General features: G+C 33.8%; 1 protein-coding gene across 2 annotated transcripts in view; it reads left to right on the forward strand.

Annotated features, from left to right (window-relative positions):
• Positions 1-20,930, forward strand: part of upf1 (UPF1 RNA helicase and ATPase) — a 68,966-nt gene that overhangs the window by 25,214 nt on the left and 22,822 nt on the right. For both annotated transcript variants that reach the window (XM_056446071.1, XM_056446062.1), the window contains exons 9-16: positions 2,046-2,154; positions 3,082-3,241; positions 5,660-5,778; positions 8,161-8,325; positions 9,427-9,541; positions 13,370-13,513; positions 16,424-16,637; positions 19,902-20,019. In XM_056446071.1, the coding sequence (XP_056302046.1) occupies positions 2,046-2,154; positions 3,082-3,241; positions 5,660-5,778; positions 8,161-8,325; positions 9,427-9,541; positions 13,370-13,513; positions 16,424-16,637; positions 19,902-20,019 (1,144 nt within the window). The remainder of the gene's footprint in view (positions 1-2,045; positions 2,155-3,081; positions 3,242-5,659; positions 5,779-8,160; positions 8,326-9,426; positions 9,542-13,369; positions 13,514-16,423; positions 16,638-19,901; positions 20,020-20,930) is intronic.

Raw genomic sequence — 20,930 nt, forward strand, 5'->3', positions numbered from 1 at the left:
CACTTTTACTGGCAGAGCTGTGATAAAGCAATACACTATTGGCTGTTTTTATTTAAAGCCTGAGGGGCTACACTATATCCCACCCTCTCCATGTTTCATTTGAAATAATCAAACATCGAATAAAATGCACATTTAAAAGTACTTCACGGGACCTTTAATGAATTTGTATATTGCAAGTGAATGGTCACCTATCATTGAGATTGAAATTAAACGCGTAGAAACGACCAAGTTAATCCCTGTGGCTCCTGATGATACACTGAAGTCTTTTAATGTGAAACGATAGGTCTGTCTCAGAAATGTTGCATTATTTACAATATTTCTTACACAGACTTATAGTTTTGCTTCATAAGAGCTCAGTTTATCATTAGGAGCCACAGGGATTGATTTGGACCTGTTTGTATGCTTTTATTTTTAACAGGTTTCTCATCACACTTCTTGAAGTACTTGAATGTCAGACACATGGATTCAAGACCTGAAAAGTGCTTGAAAACAACCATAGGTCCCTAAAAGTGTCTGAATTACAATTGAAATGAAGTTTGTTTGTGTTATTTCAGCAATTGTACTGTGCTGCTGTCAGAAACAACTATAAAATGACAAATTCTTAATACAAAAATCTTATAATTGAAGTACAGAAAGGAGTTTCACTGCACTACATATTCTGGGGGAATTAAGCGGGGTGCTTTATTTGAAATTAATGGTGCTTTAAAAAGTCCTTGATAGACCTTGAATCTGCTGTTCAGGGAAGAGGTGGGAACCCTGTTTTAATCTCAAAAACGAGTGACCATTCACATTTATTATGCAGAGTCAGCAAGATTACAGATTCAGCTGAAAACCTTTAAAGGGCACCTATGGTAAAAAATCTACTTTTCAAGCTGTTTGGACAGACATATGTGCATGTATGGTGTATAGACCGTCATATTGGGGTGATATAAACACACCCAGCGCTTTTTTTTTTTTCAATTTAACAACATAAAAAATGGTGGCCCAATTGGAGCGGTTTTCAGATCGACCGCAACTTTACGTAGGAGAGCGGTCCCCCCGCCCACCAATATTGATTGACAGGCGCGTCATCATATCCTCAGTTTGTTGATTCACGTCCGCCATTTTCAGCGTGAGTCGAAGCGATATCACTAAAGGAACACCCTAGCTCTATTTTTAGATGCAAGGCTCATTGGGCTCAACACAAGATCAATATTCTCCACATTATCGCTCTAATCGGAATTATTGGTTGTATCTTTAGGTAGGTTTGCAAACATGTACTTCTCATTGAGTCTACCTTATACTTCAGCCGTTTGCATTTCTCGCAATCACAGAAGCTCCCTGTGATCTTAACTAGCATGCGTTTTAGAATTCTAAACATCGGTTTCTATCAGGGTACACTCAAGTCGACGGCTGGGTGCCGCGGACCGCTGCAGAAACCTATGTTTAGAATTCAATGATGGCGCGACAATTCGGGACACTTCATGTTTCTGCCGCGCCACAGAGAGTGTCTGGTGTGCGTGGTTATTAGTTTCTGTGTTCGGCACTTGAAACTAGCACACAGTTGGCTGTAAAACTGTACAAAGACACAAATGATTTTGTACTCTCTGCTTGGTCTGTGTCCAAACCGTACATGTACGACTGAATGCGGATCCTCTCCTGCTCCTCTGAGTCTGCCTGTCAGACTCTGTTGCAAACGGGTGCAAGCGGGTGAGCTCATGGCTCCGCCCCCTTGTTACGTTGGGCGGGAAGCCGAAACTAATTTACATGTGAAGCAACACACCCCTAAATCAGCGAACTGTGGACACGCCCCCAACATGACACTTTTTAACACATTATAATAAAGAAATCTGAATTGTGTTTTAAACTGAACCTAAACTGGCACACTCAGAAGAACCATAATATTAATATTACATCATAAAAAACAGGTAAACTATGTTCCCTTTAATCTTTGATGGCCTGAGGAAGAGTAAATGAAATGAAAATTTACCTTAAAGAGGTTTTTTTACAAGTGTCTTGTATGATGTGGTTTTACATGGTTGATTCTTTAACCAGGCTTTTCTCAGATTATGGAGATGAAATTGCCATCGAGCTGCGCAGCAGTGCTGGTGCACCTGTGGAAGTGCCGCATAACTTCCAGGTGGACTTTGTGTGGAAGTCAACATCTTTTGATCGGTTAGTCTTGCAATCACTTTTAGGCCTTTACTAGATAAACTTTCCATAGGATTTATATGTAACTTAGTTGGAGATTACTCCTTTTACATTTATACTTACTCATTTACATGATGCTTTTATCCAAAGAGGCACAAGGATAAATTACTCAATCCAAACCTTTATGGCTTATTTTTTTAAAGATAATAGATAAAAGATAAGAGAAAGATAATAAATAATGTACTGATTTTATCCACTACAGTGCATTTCTTTTTATTTTCTTGACTAAAACACTATTATTGCTTTATTAGTGTAAAAAATGTAGTTATATTTTTCTATTTCCGCTTTCGCTTTATTGTTTGTTTTTGTCATATTTTACGTTTTAACATTCACTTTTAAATTTCTTTTATTAGCTTAATACACCATTAAAACCTAGAATAAATAAGTTTTTTGTTTATTTGTTTATTTTATTATTATTATTATTATTATATATATTTTTTGTATGTATTAACTCCTTTGAATTAGTTCTCAAATTTGTTAATTTCTTAATGATTTATCTAACTATAATAACCATGCAATTACAGTAAGACCTAAAGCTTTCTGTTTTTTTTTAGAAGACCATCGGCAAAATGCATAATTAACAACTTTGTAAACTCTGTTTAACACAATGCTGTCATACAACTTTATACTAATTATTCATAATACAATAATACGACAGAAAAGGAAGAAAAAAAGATTAGTATATAGCATAATTCTGAAACATCAGACAAATGCATATAGAAAACAGAAAAGGGGAAATATCAAGTTCACTGTTTAAACCTGTAAATTTAGTCACTGTAGTCATCATTATCTGTAAATGTATTCATATAAAAAAAACGATGTGTTAATTTTTTGATGAGCTATCACTTTAAGTAGCCTCATGATCTCAGCTTTGTTTCTGGTGTAATGTAGAATGCAGAGCGCCCTGAAGACGTTTGCTGTGGACGAGACCTCCGTGTCAGGCTACATCTACCACAAGCTGCTGGGTCACGAGGTGGAGGACGTGATCATCAAATGCCAGCTACCCAAACGCTTCACTGCGCAGGGCCTGCCAGACCTCAACCACTCGCAGGTACAGAGATGACCAAACTCCCATTCATGCGTAACTTTCTTGAAACTCAAGTGTTGGCATGGGCCGGTTTATAACCTTGGATAAAAAAATACCATGGTGTTCTGATTACTGCTCTAAAATATATTCTTTTTAAACGTCTGGGTAAAAAACAACTACTTTTTGTCCTCATTGAAAACATTATATTTTAGGTAACATTTGTACTATTTTGGAGCAGTAAACACTAGGGGTGGGCGATATGACCTGAAATTAATATCACGGTATTTTTCATCTTTTGAACGGTGACGGTATAATATCATGGTATTACTTTAAATAGCAAAATAATATACATCTCAATGAAGAACGGACAAAAGAAAGTCTCACTTCTATCACTCTTTAAAAGTTTCGGTTTGGGTCATTGTAAATGCTCAGTCTCGTTATGAGCTGATCTTCATTTCTCTGTGTTGGTGGAATAAAGCAGGCGAGTCAGCCGCACCAATTTATGAGCAGACAGAGCAGGATTCTCACGATGACCACCGGCGCAATACCGCTCTTTGTTATGAGCCGTAGTTTCAGTGTAAACTTAGTAAAGGTGAGTTTCTTTGGCGATGATGTGTACAGTATTAGATTTTATATTTAGCGGACATTTGTGCTGAACACGCGGTGAATGCAACGCATCAAGATTCGGGCACCTTCTCCGAAAACACTCGATTGATCTCAGCTGGCGAATCAACATTTACCTCATGTCATGATCGCTGTCATCTGCGCCATTATTATTATTATAACTTTAGGTGAAGTTTGCAAACCTGTGCACTTTTCACTCTTCAGCCGTTTGTATTTCCTGCAGTAACAAAAGCTCCCTGTTATCTGACAGCGGGAAGCGTTGAGTGACTGACAGCTAATATGAACCAATACTGCAGCAGGGTAGAGCGATTCAGCAAGTTTATAGAGAAAATCTAATCAGATTGCACTACAACCATTATATTCAGTCGCACAAATGCTCCCAAATATATTATGAGGGCGCATAGATTACATTTCGGGCGCTCATGCGACCAAAATGGTTGCAATTTCGAGCCCTGTAGTATAAGGACATGTATTCAGACCACAACTGAACGTTTGAGGAAAATTCAATGCCTTATTATTTAGAATTAGCTATTATTGATGTAAATGCAGCTGTTCAAGGCGCATAATTGATTCATTACAGTATTGACGGTATTAGAAAATCCATGTTGTGGCGCAATGTCACACCGGTGATGACTATGACACCGGTGTACCGCCCACCCCTAATATATATATATATATATATGTATATATGTATATGTATATGTATATATGTATATGTATATATATATATGTATATGTATATGTATATATATGTATATGTATATGTGTATATATATGTGTGTGTATATATATATATATATATATATATATATATATATATATATATGTATATATATATATATATATATATATATGTATGTATATGTATATGTATGTATATGTATATGTATGTATATGTATGTATGTATGTGTATATATGTATATATATATATATATATATATATATATATATATATATATATATGTATATATGTATATATGTATATATATATATATATATATATATATATATATATATATATATATATATATATATATATATATATATGTATATATATGTGTATATGTATATATATGTGTATATATATATATATATGTGTATATGTATATATATGTGTATATATATATATATATAGATAGATAGATAGATAGATAGATAGATAGATAGATAGATAGATAGATAGAATAACAGACAGACAGTCAAATAGATAGACAGACAGACAGACAGACTTACTTTTGCCCTCTTTGTTGTAGTTTTACAAAAGAGAAAGATATTGAGAAGAACAATTGCCAGTAAAGTTACCCAAATGGTTTCTGCTGTTCTTAGGCTGTTGAACTTTTGGTAAAGCAACAACTGGTTGGGACAGAATAATAGTAATTATTATTATTATGACAAATTAAATGTCAAAATGCTAACAGCCACAGATATATTTCAGCAGTTGTGTGAAGCAAAAAACATGCTGATTTGTGACAGGTAATACTTGAATTATAAACATCGTGTCTGTTGTCCTAATTTATGTCACCTTTTTCTTGTGCTTGAATGTTAAAACGGCCCTCTTATGAATTGTCAGTCACTGAAATGGCCCCCTGCCAATTTGAGTTTGAGTCCCCTGATGTAAGAGATCCTATTCTGCTGGAGATACTGTTGCCATAAATAAATAAAATTGAGTAGTTGTAAAAATAAAATGCTTGTATGTATCGTAGAAACGGTATAACAGAGTCTTTTAGTGGTTTTAAAACCTTGACTTTTCCAAACCGCGGTAAACATTGAACTGATTATCATCCCATGCCTACTCAAGTGTCTTTGGCACATTCTAGGTTTATGCTGTGAAGACAGTTCTCCAGCGACCCCTCAGTTTGATCCAGGGGCCTCCAGGAACAGGAAAGACGGTCACTTCTGCCACCATTGTCTACCATCTGGCCAGACAGGGCAATGGGTAAGACACTGCAGTGCTGAACATGAACATCTTGTTGAGTTTTCCAGAGCATTATAACATTTCAGCTTGAATTATAGTTATTTAGTGCTGGAAATTGGATGCTATATATTGTTATTAATATGTGATGCTAGGGCTGCACAATATATCGTTGTAGCATTGATATCCCAATGTGTGCATTCGCAATTGTCACATCGCAGGATCTACAATGTTGAGTTGGGATTATAGTTGATCATCAGTGAAGACTGTACAGTGTTATTTTATATTTTACACCACATTTGATTATTCAGTTGCTGTACCTGAGTATCTGACTACTGTTTGACTCTAACCATAAAGCATTGCTTAATATAAATAATAATAATATAAATAGTAATCTTTTTTTATTCATCCTTGCAATTTGTTTGTTTCACTCCGCTACAAAATTATCCCTATCAATCTAAATTAACGATAGAGCTAATCTGCTGAAATCATATTCACATTGCAATATATCTCGCAGAAAATAAAATGTGCCAATGTCTGATTTTTGCTAAATCGTGCAGCCCTTTGAGATGCTTTGACAAATGTTTAATATTAGTAATATTAAGACTTTTGATTTACAATATTAGCAAAAAATATTTTAAAGTACGATACAGAATGTCATGTAATTAAAAATCATGCACAAAACATTTACAACACAGTTGCTTTCTTTTCATGTTGATAGACCATGATACACCATTGTTGTGCAGCACAATTTGACCAAAAAAATACAAGCAATTGATTAGTTTTATTTTATGCCTTAAATTAGTTTATGCTTTTGAGTCAAAACAAAAATTCTGAGATGCACAATTTCATTATCCAAAAGTATGTGTAATCAATTCAATTCATAAAAGTTATTAATTGATTAAGCTTTTTACAGTAATAGAACAATTGTGATTTATTTATTTTTTAGAAATTGTAATTGATTTATTATTATAATTTTTTTTTGTAAATTAATTAGACATGCTTTAAGATTAATGCATTAATCGTATGTTTAAACAGTTTGGCATCCAATTTTATAGGGTCTGAAAATGTAATTTAAACTTTGTTAAACTTCTTAAAATTTAAGTCAAACTTCACACCATGAATGTAATGTAACCATTAATAGACAATGCAGGAAAATTAAAATAGAAATCTTTTGGGGGTAAATAATCAAACTAATTTTATAGGACCTGTATCTAGTCTGTTTTTTTCCTCCTCCTCTGCTGTCTTAATGCAGGGGTGTCCAAACTCGGTCCTGGGGGACTGCTGTCCTGCATAGCTTAGCTCCAACTTCCTTCAACACGCCAAAAATAGAACTGAAAAACCATATTTAACTTTAAAAAAAAAGTTTTTTGTAAGTTTTATCTATTTATATTTTATATATTTGTCTAAGTAATTTTTAATTTTTTTAATATAATACGAATTTGTTTTTATCATGTAATAGTTTAATGTATATCCATTTGGCCACGAAATAGCCATAAGTTGCTGATGTGGCAATAAATATGTAATAAATAAATAAATAAATCCTTCAACACGCCTGCTTGGGAGTTACTAGTATATGTAGAAAAAGCTGGTTCAGGTGTGTTTAATTGGGGTTGGAACTAAAATATGCAGGACAGCGGCCCTCTAGAACCAAGTTTAGACACGCCTGTCTTAATGTGTTGTCCAGTGCTGGTTTGTGCACCGACTAACATTGCAGTGGATCAGCTATGAGAGCACATTATATTATTTCAGAGTTAAATATAGTTATTTAATGCCATTTTAAAAATTGGATGCTATACATTGTTATTAATGTATGATGTTATTTAGAAATATTTAATAATTGCATTATAATGGCTTTAAATTACTTTCATTTAAATAATAGTCAAGTACAATCCAGAATGTCAAGTAATGAAAAAAATCATGCAAATAACATATTAAAATACAAGGAATTATTTATTTTTCTTTTATACCTTAGATTAGTTTATGCTTTTGAGTCGAAACCAAATTTCTGACATGCACAATTTCATCCTAGAAAAGTATATGTAGTCAAATAAATTCATAAAAACAAATTAATTGATTGAGCTTTTTACAGTAATAGAAAAAATTAGAGTAATATTATATTATTATATTAGAGTAATAATTTTTTCTGTAAATCAATTTAGATTAATCTATTTTTTTTTTTTTTACAAAATTGTTTTCCATCTGATTTTATAAGGTCTGAAAGTATAATTTTAACTTTATTAAACTTTAAATTTTAAAGTCAAGTCAAATTTCACAATTTCAATTTGAATACGTAATCATTAATAGGCAATCAAGGAAATTAAAATAAATCTTTTTTGGGGGGGAATAATAAAACATTTCATAGGGCTTATTGTATCTAATCTTTTGTTCTGTCTCAATTTGTAGTCCAGTGCTGGTTTGTGCACCGAGTAACATTGCCGTTGATCAGCTAACAGAGAAGATCCATCAGACGGGACTGAAGGTGGTTCGTCTGTGTGCTAAGAGTCGTGAGGCCATTGATTCACCTGTGTCTTTCCTGGCTCTGCACAATCAGATCCGCAACATGGACAGGTACCACCTTTTCTGTTCCTAACCCTCGTGTGCTGTTGGGGATATTTGAGGCTTTATTTGGCCACAGATTTCTCTGTGTTTCAGCAAATGAATTGATTTTTGGTGACCAATCTTATTTTGACACATTTTGGGAAAATACTTTGGAAGTTTTCAAAAACTCAACAATACCCTTTTTAATACACGCAAATTGACTACATTTTCGTTGTGTTGGTGACCATTTTTGCCTCATTGCCTTCCATTATAATCACATTTTTTGATTGCAAAGCCATGACAGCATATACTCATGCCTTCCTGATTGTTGCTGGTTTTCGGGCAGGGTTTCAAAGACTGTGCCTTTGTCTTTGGAGTCCATTCAGGTCGAAGAAACGCTCTTGTTTTTTTTTTTTTTTTTTTTATTAGATTTGGGCTAGTGAAACTTGTCTGGTCAGTGGCTGGACAAGTTCTTTCACATATTTACCTCATTTACATGCTCTTTGTCTCCACCTTAACTCTGCCCCCTCCTCAAATATAACTCTGTCCAAAATTAGACCCATTAGACTCTTGTAGACTGTAAGAGACTCAGTTAGACTTGCAGACTCATGTGGACTTCTTGAGGATGCTGTTTGACTGCAGAACAACCAACACAGCTCAATAAAGATTTCTGCTTGTAACAAGTCTCCTGGCCTAGGTTCTTCAATTTACTACAACATTTGCATTGATATGTTTGAGAAAATCAAAATAAGCAGCTCCGCTCTCAGAACATTGCAAACATAGTAAGTGAATTTCCGCACACACACTGTTTTTTAGCACAGGCCTATCTAAAGGGTTAATGCTGCCAACTGATGATTTTTTACCTCTGGAGTCTTTTACCTCTTTCCAACAGGGAAAATGAGCAACAATCAAGAATGCATGATGATTTTGAGTCATGCCTTTGCAATTAAAAAATGTGATTATTATGGAAGTCAATGGGGGCAAAAACAGCCCAGAACATAATGAAAGGGGTTGTCCATTTGAACAGTACACAAGGCTTAATGAGGTCAGGATTTTAGTGTTGAGATTGATGCATATATAGTTTGTAAATGAGATCTTCTGAGCATTAGTGTTTGTCTGTTTGATCTGCAGCATGCCAGAGTTGCAGAAGCTTCAGCAGCTGAAGGATGAAACCGGCGAGCTTTCGTCCTCTGATGAGAAACGTTACCGCGCTCTCAAACGAACTGCAGAGAGAGAGCTGCTCATGGTACCTGTCTGATTCACTTTAAAACACTGATAGAAATCTGGAATATTTCATAGTGAAATTAGGTGTTTTGGGTGTCTGAAGTCGAGTAATACTCAACTTTATTTTCCAGACATTAGGTCCATTAGCAATACAAGACAAACAGAGCAAACCACACAATACACATTATAAAAGACAGTTATGCCAATGTTTCCTCAAAGGTGACTAATAACGCAAATCAGAAAGCCTAGGGTTTGTCAGCAACTTTAAAAATCTATTCTGAGAATCCTCCAGTCAACAAGTAGACTTGTACATCAAATTTTCAATGCTTTATTTGATTCTGATTGGTTGATTCGTGTTTCAAGCTGTTATAAAATACTCACCAAACTAGTGTTGTCACTATTAACAGTTTCAATGTAAACCAGTCATTTTTTTTTTTTATTTTCAATTATAAATTTCTTCAATCAAATTTTCAGTACCATTAAAACCATGATTTATTCTCACAATTCTGGTAAATCCTGCAACATTGCGATCAGCCATTTAAAAAAAGGCTGCAAAGTAAATGTGTGTGTATATATAAACGACTATATACTTATTGTTTCAAATATGTTGTACTCTTTTCATTTAAAGTGTGTGTTGCGCAGTTTTGAGAATACTGAGCTGAAGCTTGACTTCACCAAATTAAATTGCCAATCAAGTTTCAACAGTCAGAAAAATCACATTAAGATATTTTCGGCAAATCGCGCTGTCCTTTTCAGCTTTTAGAAAGCAGCTGTATGCAGTTATATGAAAAACAAGGTAAGCATGATCCTTGTGAGGTACTTTTTTTTGTGTAGGTAAAACAAATGCCTTGAATGAAAATTCAAGTGTACCTATAAAAGCACAAAACAAAATGTTTATTGTTATAACTTTAAAGTTTTGCTCTAGGGTTTAAGAGGTAACTTGTAATGTGATTTAAAATTTGTGGTGAGTTGGTGGCAAAATATCAAAACGACAACCGAAATACTGCAAAAATAAGTGAATTCGTTTACAATAGTGAAAGAAGTCAAACGGCAAAAAAAGTATTATTTACAAGATCTCACAAAAGAAAATAAATCAATCAATGTATATTATGGATGGGGGAAACGAGAATTAAGTGGCGCCAAATAAATGAAAGCAATATAACAAAAACCCCAAATCTAGCTAATATTTACCCTCTAAACCAGAGGTGTCCAAACTCGATCCTGGAGGGCCGGCGTCCTGCAGATTTTAGCTCCAACTTGCTTCAACACACCTACAAGGATGTTTCTAGAATGCCTAGTAAGAGCTTAATTAGCTAGTCCAGGTGTTTCAGATTGGGGATGGAGACCGAGTCTGGACATCCCTGCTCTAAACTATCTAATAGAAAATAAACAAACGAAACATCTTCAGCGTTTTCACGCTATAACTAAAACTACTCTTCTAACCAAAAATACGGAGAAAACTTACAGCGGGTGGCGCTCACTTCTAAACTAGTGTGTTGCGACATCTACGTGATGTGAGATGTATGTCACGTGACATCAAAACTCCTCGAATCCCAGGGGAAGGCTGACCCCAGAGATCAGGTGATTTCCACATATACACATACAAGACGATAACAGCGATCAAAACAAAAACAAGACCAAGATCAAAACTCTAAATTCACATCAATATCACAGCACATAACAACAAGCCAAAACACACACAAACGGCAAGCAAAGACAAAGCAAGCAAGACAGCAGAACGAGCTTCCCCGCTCGCGTCCCTTTAAACTTTGAGCTCCTATCCTGATTGGTAGCGAAGGTGATGACGTCACAGGGTGGAATGGAGATTGACGTCTTCACGGACGAATGAAATACAGGCATATTCATATGACTGTAACATTTATTTGTTTGATAAAATTGTATAACGCTAAAATAATTATTTGTTTGTTCATTTTTAGATACAAAATTAAGTAGATTTGTGTGTGTGTGTGTGTGTGTGTGTGCGTGTGTGTGTGTGTGACATTTATTTTTTAAACATTTTTAGGTTATATTAACAACACGATGATACTGAAAACTGATCATTTTGGTCACTATAATCATGAGATAAATTATCATGAAAATAAATAAATTTGCCTTTTTTTTTTTTTTTTTTTTTTTTTTTGTGAAATTTTGCTGAAATAACTTGTATAACAGCAATAATCTTCATGAAGCTGTGGATTACAGTGGATTTATAAATGACTATGGGGCATTGTTAATCACGACGTGGACCCGTTTAGCCATTATAAATCGACTGTAAACCACAGCTTCACAAGACGTATTGCTTTAATTTAAATAAAATATACCAGACGCCAAATTGGTCACTCTAGGTCAGGGGTCGGGAACCTTTTTTCAGCAAAGAGCCATTTCAGATTTTTTTTTAGCAAATGCATTTTTATATATATATATATATATATATATATATATATATATATATATATATGTAGGAGCCATACATTGTAAATTGGCGATTGGCCACAAGGTGTCAGTACCACACTATATAACTGTGGCTTCACTGCATGGAAGGAGCGTTGGTAGGAAGCACAGTTTTTGACCGTAACTTAATGTGACGTGAAGTAACTCAACTCAACTTAAGGTAACAGAGAAGTGTGCATATAGAATAAGGAAAAGTGATGAAGTAATTCTGTTGATTGGAAAATAAAGACGTTTTTATTTGCATCTATTTTGCCTATGGACTCTGACTTTACGCGTTAAAAACTTGCTCACTCTACCAACAATAACGGCAATTGGAAGCCGCTACTATATATATATATATATATATATATATATATATATATATATATATATATATATATATATATATATATATATATATATATATATATATATATATATATATATATAAAAAAGTATATTTTTAATATTATATATATAATCAAAATGCCTCTTTAAAAATGCATTTGCTACTGTATTACTACTTAAAATAATACAGGTTTTAACAAAACTGTAATATATGTTCAAGCACAACTCAAACACAAACAAATATGAAGCATCACATGTTGAGCAAGTCCATGAATGAAAAAAGAACGTCCTTTTATTGTTAGCGAAGTTCTTATTCATTTTTGCTGTAAAAATTACAATAAAGAGGGAATTGTAATTGTGTTTTTGATAAGAAACTGATTTCTAGTGACGGTTATATTTTTTAAAATATGTAATATTATTGATAGAAGACAACTGGAGAGCCACGCATTTTTGGTTAAAGAGTCACATGTGGCTCGAGAGCCATAGGTTCCCTACCACTGCTCTAGGTTGACCCATTTGTATTTATTGAATAATGATGCACCACCAACATGTAATTACTGTCAAGCTGCTCTCACTATAAAAGCATATTTGATTAGAGTGTAAAAGTTTAAGTACCGTTAGGCAAGATTTTTATCATGAAAACACTATGGATGTTTTTAAATGGGTATCAGCAGGAAGAATTGCATGTTATTTATCAAATATTAAATTGAAAGATCATATTTTACTTTTATATACATTTTTTTTATGCTTTTCATTTATTTTTATTTAGATATCTGTTTGTATATATATATAAAGTCCTTATGTTGTGGTTTTATGTATTTTGATCTTGTAATGTAAAAGTTGCTAATGTGGCAATAAATAAACATTAAAAATAATAGTAAATAGTTTCACTGTAGATCACAGCTCCTTGGGGTTTATTGGATTATTTAATGTATAAAACATAATATTGTCTTGTTTTGACTCAGAAAAGGGGGCCTGTTTTTGTGTGGGGCAGTTCTTTTCTTTGCACAGACAGACTTTTTCCATCAGCACACCTCCTGACCTGCATCTGATTGTCTTTATTATTTTTCAGAATGCTGATGTGATCTGCTGCACATGTGTGGGTGCTGGCGACCCTCGTCTGGCGAAAATGCAGTTTCGCTCCATTCTCATCGATGAAAGCACACAGGCCACAGAGCCAGAATGCATGGTGCCAGTGGTGCTCGGGGCCAAACAGGTACGTAACGGGAAGCTCTCCTCCTCCTGAGGGTTTGTTTGTATGGTTGTGTAATAATCTGAGAGAAATGTGCATGCTGTATTTGTTAGTTAACAGACTTTGCATAATTCAAGTGTACTTTACTGGTCAGAAGTTTGGTATCATTAAGAATTGAAAAAAATAGTGAAATATTAGGGGTGTTAACCTACACCGGTCTCACGGTTTGCTTTGGTTGCGATTATCACACCATTGATTGGGTTCCGTTCGATATCTTGGTCAATCACGATGCATTGACGATGCTTTCCATACCAATGGCGTAGTGGTAGTGTGTCGACACATGTACTCCGGTGCTCACGGCGACCCGGGTTCGATTCCGCCATCGAGGTCTTATGCCTATATATATATATATATATATATATATATATATATATATATATATATATATATATATATATATATATATATATATATATATATATATATATATATATATATATATATATATATACTATAGCAGTGAAAAGGGGGCTCCTGCTGTAACTTCAGTGTCAGTGAAAGACTCTCCAGCAAACACACACGCACTGAATTGTGCAGAGTTTCTGTGTTTTGAAGAAGTTGGAGTGTTTTAATTACTCTCCTCCGTCGCAATAGTGTACTGACACAATATGAGATAAATGACGACAATATGTTTGGCATCTATTAGTGAACCGATAACGGTGCACTGAAGAAACTAGGGATTTCAAAATTGTTTCTTCGATGCAGACGCAAACAATTCGGTATCAGTTCAGTAATAATCATAACCGGTTATTATGTACTGATGTCATTTATCACATATGTGTTATATGGTGGTGGCTTTATGTACTGACATCATGTACTGACGTCTTTATCACATATGTGTTAAAGGGAGGCGACGGCGAGTAATTAAAACAATCCAACTACTTAAAAAGCAGATAACTGTGCACAATTCGTGTTCGTGAGATAATGTTTTATCTCCTCTCTCGGCTGTTACCACAATGATGTTACTTGTGGGTCCAGACACGAGCGTGTCTCCAGAGTGAGTTTTCTCCACCGCGTCGCCGTCTGTAATGGATTGCCACATCCGTTTAACATCAGTGTCCGTGTCACTGCCTTTCGCACCGATCGCAGCCTTTACTGTTAAGCACTTGATCAGTCACAGGCGTTTAAGAACTCGCTCTACAACACTCAAAAAGCTAGCAGGGATAATATTAAGTGTATTTGCTTTAAATGCTCATGTTTTCTGTGCATTTACTTAATTCTTTTGGAACAATTAAAAAAGAGGTAATGATCAGGTAAAATAAAGGTAGAGTTCATATATCTGACTGCTTGTATTAAAGAACAAAATTGTATTACAAAAAGTATATAAATATATATTTTTAATTATAAATTTTAATACAAGAATTGTTGTGTTGCCAGGTAAAATATCAATTTGTTTATGGAAAGCATTGTCAATGCACTGAGATATCAAAGTCAACCGAATCGATGATCAGATAATTGTAACTGATCCGAACCACGAGACCAATTTTGATTACCCCTATAAAATCTCATTATAAAGTAAAATAACCATTTTCAAATTGAATGTAGTTTGTTTAAATGTATTTCTGTGATTTTAAAGATGAATTTATCATCATAACTCTAGTCTTCAGTGTTACATGATTTTTCATAAATCATTGTAATATGATGATCTGCTGCCCAATAAACATTTATTATTGTTATTATTATTAATAATATTAACTAATATTAGTTTAAATAAAAACTAATAATATTAGTTTAAATAAAAACTAATGTTATTATTATTATTAGTTTTTATTATTATTATATAATTATAATTATGCTATAATTCTTTTAAAATGTAAACCGTGATAAAGTACCATTCAAAGGTACCATAAAATATTTCATTAAAATAATTCATGTAGGACGTCAATAATGAATTCATAATGTAAAAATAAATAAATGGTAATTTATCTCTCCTAAAAAGTAAAATGCATGTTTCCACAAAACTATGAAGTATGAAAAAGAAAATTCATCATAGTTATTTAAAATTTGTAAATAATAATTCATCACAACAGCACAGCAAATCATCATATTAGACTGATTTCAGGATGATGAAGCATGCGACACTGGAGACTGAAGCTGTAAATTCAGTTTTTTATTCACAGAAATAAATTGAAAACTTTTAACTATATATTGAATATATTGATATTGAATTCAATCCTGTATTGATAGACTTTTGTTACTGTACATGACCTGTAATATATTCGGAAGCATTAAAAATGTAATGCACTGACACTGTAATAATTGGTTATTTTATTTTATTGTGTCTTTTGTTAACAGTGTAACTATTCAATTAACTTCTGGAGAATATTAATGAACTTGCTTAAACATTATTAATTGTAAATACTATAGTAAGCACATGGAACAGCACGTACACCTTAAAATAGAGTCTTTGCTTTAATAAATGCTTAATGCAATTCAAATAATTGTAAATAATAATGTAAATTAAGTTTTTTATTCACAGAAATAAATTGATAAACTTCAAACTACGTTCAATATCAAAATATGAATCATAATTTTACAGTATTTAATCAAATAAATGCTTTTAATCAAATAAATGCGACCTTGGTGATCTTTAAAAAAAATACATTTTAAATTAGTTTGTTAATTATTTTCTTTTTACTTTAAAATGCTTTTACTTTATAACATTTTATTAAACTTTTGACTGTTGGTGTGCCTGACTTGTCACACCATGATCAAAACCACATTGTTATATAAAATAATAGTTATCGATTCATTGTGTAACGTTCAGATATTGTGTACATTGGTGTTTTTAAATGAGCATGCCTTAGATATTAATAAAATCAGTACGTGTAAGTTTTCTGTGGAGTAACTGTGCTGTGCTTTTGTCTTTGGCAGCTGATTCTGGTGGGTGACCACTGTCAGCTGGGGCCTGTGGTCATGTGTAAGAAAGCGGCTAAAGCAGGTCTTTCTCAATCTCTGTTCGAGAGGCTGGTGGTGCTGGGCATCAGACCCATCCGTCTGCAGGTGCAGTACCGCATGCACCCAGCGCTCAGTGCTTTCCCATCAAACATCTTCTATGAGGGATCTCTGCAGAACGGGGTCACTGCCGGTATGGGACATTTCAGCTTGCATTTTACTTCACAGATAGATGCATTTAATTAAATTGCATTTATTTAGTTGATTAAACATTTAACCTGATTGATATTGAATTCAATCCTATTCAATCCAATTCAATTGATAGACTTTTGATACTGTACATGACCTGTAATATATTCGGAAGCATTAAAAATGTAATGCACTGACACTGTAATAATTGGTTATTTTATTTTATTGTGTCTTTTGTTAACAGTGTAACTATTCAATTAACTTCTGGAGAATATTAACGAACTTACTTAAACATTATTAATTGTAATTACTATAGTAAGCTCATGGAACAGCAAGTACACCTTAAAAAAGTGTTTCCTCTAGGATTGTTTCCAGCTGTGGCGGCAGGCCTTTTTACACAGATCTACTAACTACCTGTGGCGTTATTTCAATGACAAATGTTGTGAGCGCAGTATTAGAAGTCGAGATCGCATTTATATAATAGCCTACAGCATGCAAATCTCTTTGCTTGCACGCCGATTTCCTCTGCTCGTGCACAAAGCTTCTTGCGCGCCCTCAAATACGCGCTGCTCAAGTGCAGACAGTGTTGCCAGATTGGGCGGTTTTGAATTTATTTTTTTGCGGGTAAAAAGTGACATAGGCGGGTAGTGAAAATTTGGGTGGTTTTGCAACGGCGTGCCTGCCAGCCCCGGTCTCCCATTATAAACCTGTTTTGATCTCCCAAAGAGATGCCATAGCTCCCGTTCTTCGCATACAAATGCTTAGAACAGTGTGTAAACGCTTGTGATCTCGACAGCTTTTGGGCTGGAAACAGTCAGCAACATCTGGCAACACTAAGCGCAGATCTTCTTATGCGCTCTCAAATAAACGCTGCTGAAGTGTGATTTAGCGAGTTTATGTAACGAGTATATCTCCAACATTTATTAGATTTGCTAGGAATACTTATGAATGTCTCCAATAGACCTACAGAGCAGTATTAATGCGTCCTGAAGTAAAGTGAAACGGCTATACGTCCTGTTTGCTGGCCTCTCGCATCACACACCTGTCAGTCAGTCAGCGCGTAACCTTAAAGGGTTAAACAAATGAGGCACAGCACTACTACAGTTACAATTCGTAACTACATGAACTACAGTTCATGCGGTTATAATTCACTTAACCTTTAATATGTTTTGGTGCGATTATCACCCGCTATTAAAAAAATTAAATGTTTTGAATGAGAAGCTGTAATGTAGCCGTGGCGGGATGAATTTTAGCTTGGCGCCCCACCATGGAAGAATGAATGTAGCTGAAACCATGTTAAAATAAAGTCTTTGCTTTAATAAATGCTAAAAAATGCCATTCAAAGCAAAATTTTCACCATTACCTCAGTTTTAATTTTCCCGTGATCGTTTAAAAATTTGTTAAATATTCTGATTTGATAAAGAAACATTTCTGATTAATAGAAATGATGGTGCTTGATATTTTTTTATTTTATTTATATGGAAAATCATACTTTTATTCACAATTTTTTTATGAGTTTAAATGTTTAAAGGAACAGTATTTGTTTTAAGTAGACGTGTTTGTAGTATTCTCAATACTACGTAGATTTTCATTTTTAATATCCATTTAATCAACATTTTTATTTATTTAATATTATTTTTAATCTAATGTAATCAAGGAATGCTAACAATTTAGCTTTGCCACCACAGGAATGCATTACATTTTAATTATGTTCAAATCGAAACTTGCTTAATTTATTTTGTAATAGTATTACCCAATAATGCTGCTTTCAACGTACCCTAAAAATAAATGCAGTTTAGGCAAGCAAAAGAGAAGAATTCATAAATAATTGTACAAATTGTAATTATCCCAAACCCTTTAGCAGCAGTAGAGTACAGACAAATGAAGAGCATTTGTTTTAAATAGACAGTTTTGTATTATTATAAATGCAAATGATTTTCTTTTTTTTTTAATTTCCATTTGATCAATATTTGTATTTTATTAATTTAATTATTATTATTATTATTTATCTAATGTAATGAAGTACTGCTAACAGTTTATTATGAAAATAAATGCAGTTTTGGCAAGCTGAAGAGTAGAAGACTTCAAAAGTATAAAAAAATATATAATTATTGCAAACCTGTGATCAGCAGTAGTGTATAGACCAGAGGTCACCAATCTCTGTCCAGGAGGACCGGTGTCCCTAAAGGGTTTAGCTCCAATTTGCCTCAACGGACCTGCCTGGGTGTTTCAAGTATACCTAGTAAGACCTTGATTAGCTTGTTCAGGTGTGTTTGATTAGGGTTGGAGCTAAAATCTGCAGGACACCGGCCCTCCAGGAACAAGTTTGGTGACCCCTGGTATAAATACTTAAATAAGATTTAAGTGATAAATTTTTTATTAATGCTACAAGTGACAATAAATATATATGTATTAGATACATTATTATATTATATTAAATATATATATATATATTTGTGCTGTCAATCGATAAATAAAAAAACTAATTAATCGTAATTTTTTTTGTAAAATTAATCACGATTAATCTCATTTAAAAGACTGAAACTTGTAATTTTGGCTATTCAAATGTAAAATTAATGTAAATGCAAGACAAAAACTATTTAAATTCAAAATATAATTGTTTATTAGAATTTTTGTTTAACTTGTAACACAGATTTCTTCATGTAAACAACATACCAAGATGAAGATCCTGGCTTGACAGCCATATTTATTACAGAAATTAAAACACATGCATGCTAATGCCATTTAAATTTCAAAACAATCAATGCCAATAAAGAAAAAATTGATTTCCATGTTGGATTGTAAGTAGATTGCAAAAAAATGCCAAAATGCAAGCATTGCAAATATGGAAAATAGACAATTATAATAACAATAAAGTATTGAATACAAACAATTGTACTCATTGAAAAGTTGTATTGCTGAGAGTTGGAAACATTAATTATAAAGTACAATTTTGCTTATAAAAAATATATATAATTATTGCAAACCTGTGATCAGCAGTAGTGTATAGACCAAGGGTCACCAATCTCTGTCCAGGAGGACCGGTGTCCCTAAAGGGTTTAGCTCCAATTTGCCTCAACGGACCTGCCTGGGTGTTTCAAGTATACCTAGTAAGACCTTGATTAGCTTGTTCAGGTGTGTTTGATTAGGGTTGGAGCTAAAATCTGCAGGACACCGGCCCTCCAGGAACAAGTTTGGTGACCCCTGGTATAGACAGAAAGCCTTTGTGTTTAATATAGCACACTGATGATGTTGTATCGTTTTCCAGCTGATCGTCTCAAGAAAGGCTTTGACTTCCAGTGGCCTCAGCCTGATAAGCCCATGTTTTTCTACGTGACCCAGGGCCAGGAGGAGATCGCCAGCTCTGGCACCTCATATCTCAACAGGTAGAGCTCAATATGATATCCCATTCAAAACACAAACACATATTGCACACTAATTAGCTCCTTTTAGTTCAAAATGACTCGATCGAAAAGGCTAACCTTTGCTGTATATCAGAATGAGTGTAGTCACTAGTCCGGTTTGATGAGTTAAAACTAATGAGAAAACGAACTATAATTAATTTATATTTAATATAAATTTCCCATTTACATGCCTCTAAATGTCACAAAGCAATTATTTGATTTTGGCTGGAATAAAATATATTATGAAGCAGATTTTGTTCTAATAGTCAAATATCTGGATGTTATGTGAGTACTAGAAATTAGAAGAACTTTGAAAGTTCATAAGCTCATTCAAATGCTAGATAAATTCCTTTCAGAAGCTACAGTACTGTGCTAAAGTCTTAGGTCACCAGCAGCTTTGGGAGGCTAAGACTTTTGCACACATCTATCTATCTGAAAGGTTAGGAGCAAGCGCATGGTCATTAGTTTTGGGTGAACTATAGCTTTAATATACAAACAGAAAATATGAGAAATATGTATACAATATTCAGAATAAAATTACTTTTGGGAAGGAAAGTCTGTGTTTATTGTTACCTCTATCAACTTGAGTCTTTTCTGAAATGATGTGCTATTTAATATCAAGCATCTTTCAGCATGTCAAAGTTCCTCCTTAGATTTAGCATTTCCTATCTTTCTTTACTCTTCAGATGAATCTGCCTATAATATTGCCTATACAGACTGTGTGTAATATTCAGGTCTGGGCTCTGTGGAGGCCATTTCATGACTGTCTTTGTTTCACCATTTGTTTTTCTCTCCCAATATGATTTCATTACATTAGCAGTGTGTTTGGGATCATTATCATGCTGAAACTATTACAAATGAGGTGTTTTCTAGTAAGAATTTACATGACGGAT

The sequence above is a fragment of the Danio aesculapii genome, chromosome 2, assembly GCF_903798145.1.
Source record: "Danio aesculapii chromosome 2, fDanAes4.1, whole genome shotgun sequence".
Lineage (NCBI taxonomy): Eukaryota > Metazoa > Chordata > Actinopteri > Cypriniformes > Danionidae > Danio > Danio aesculapii.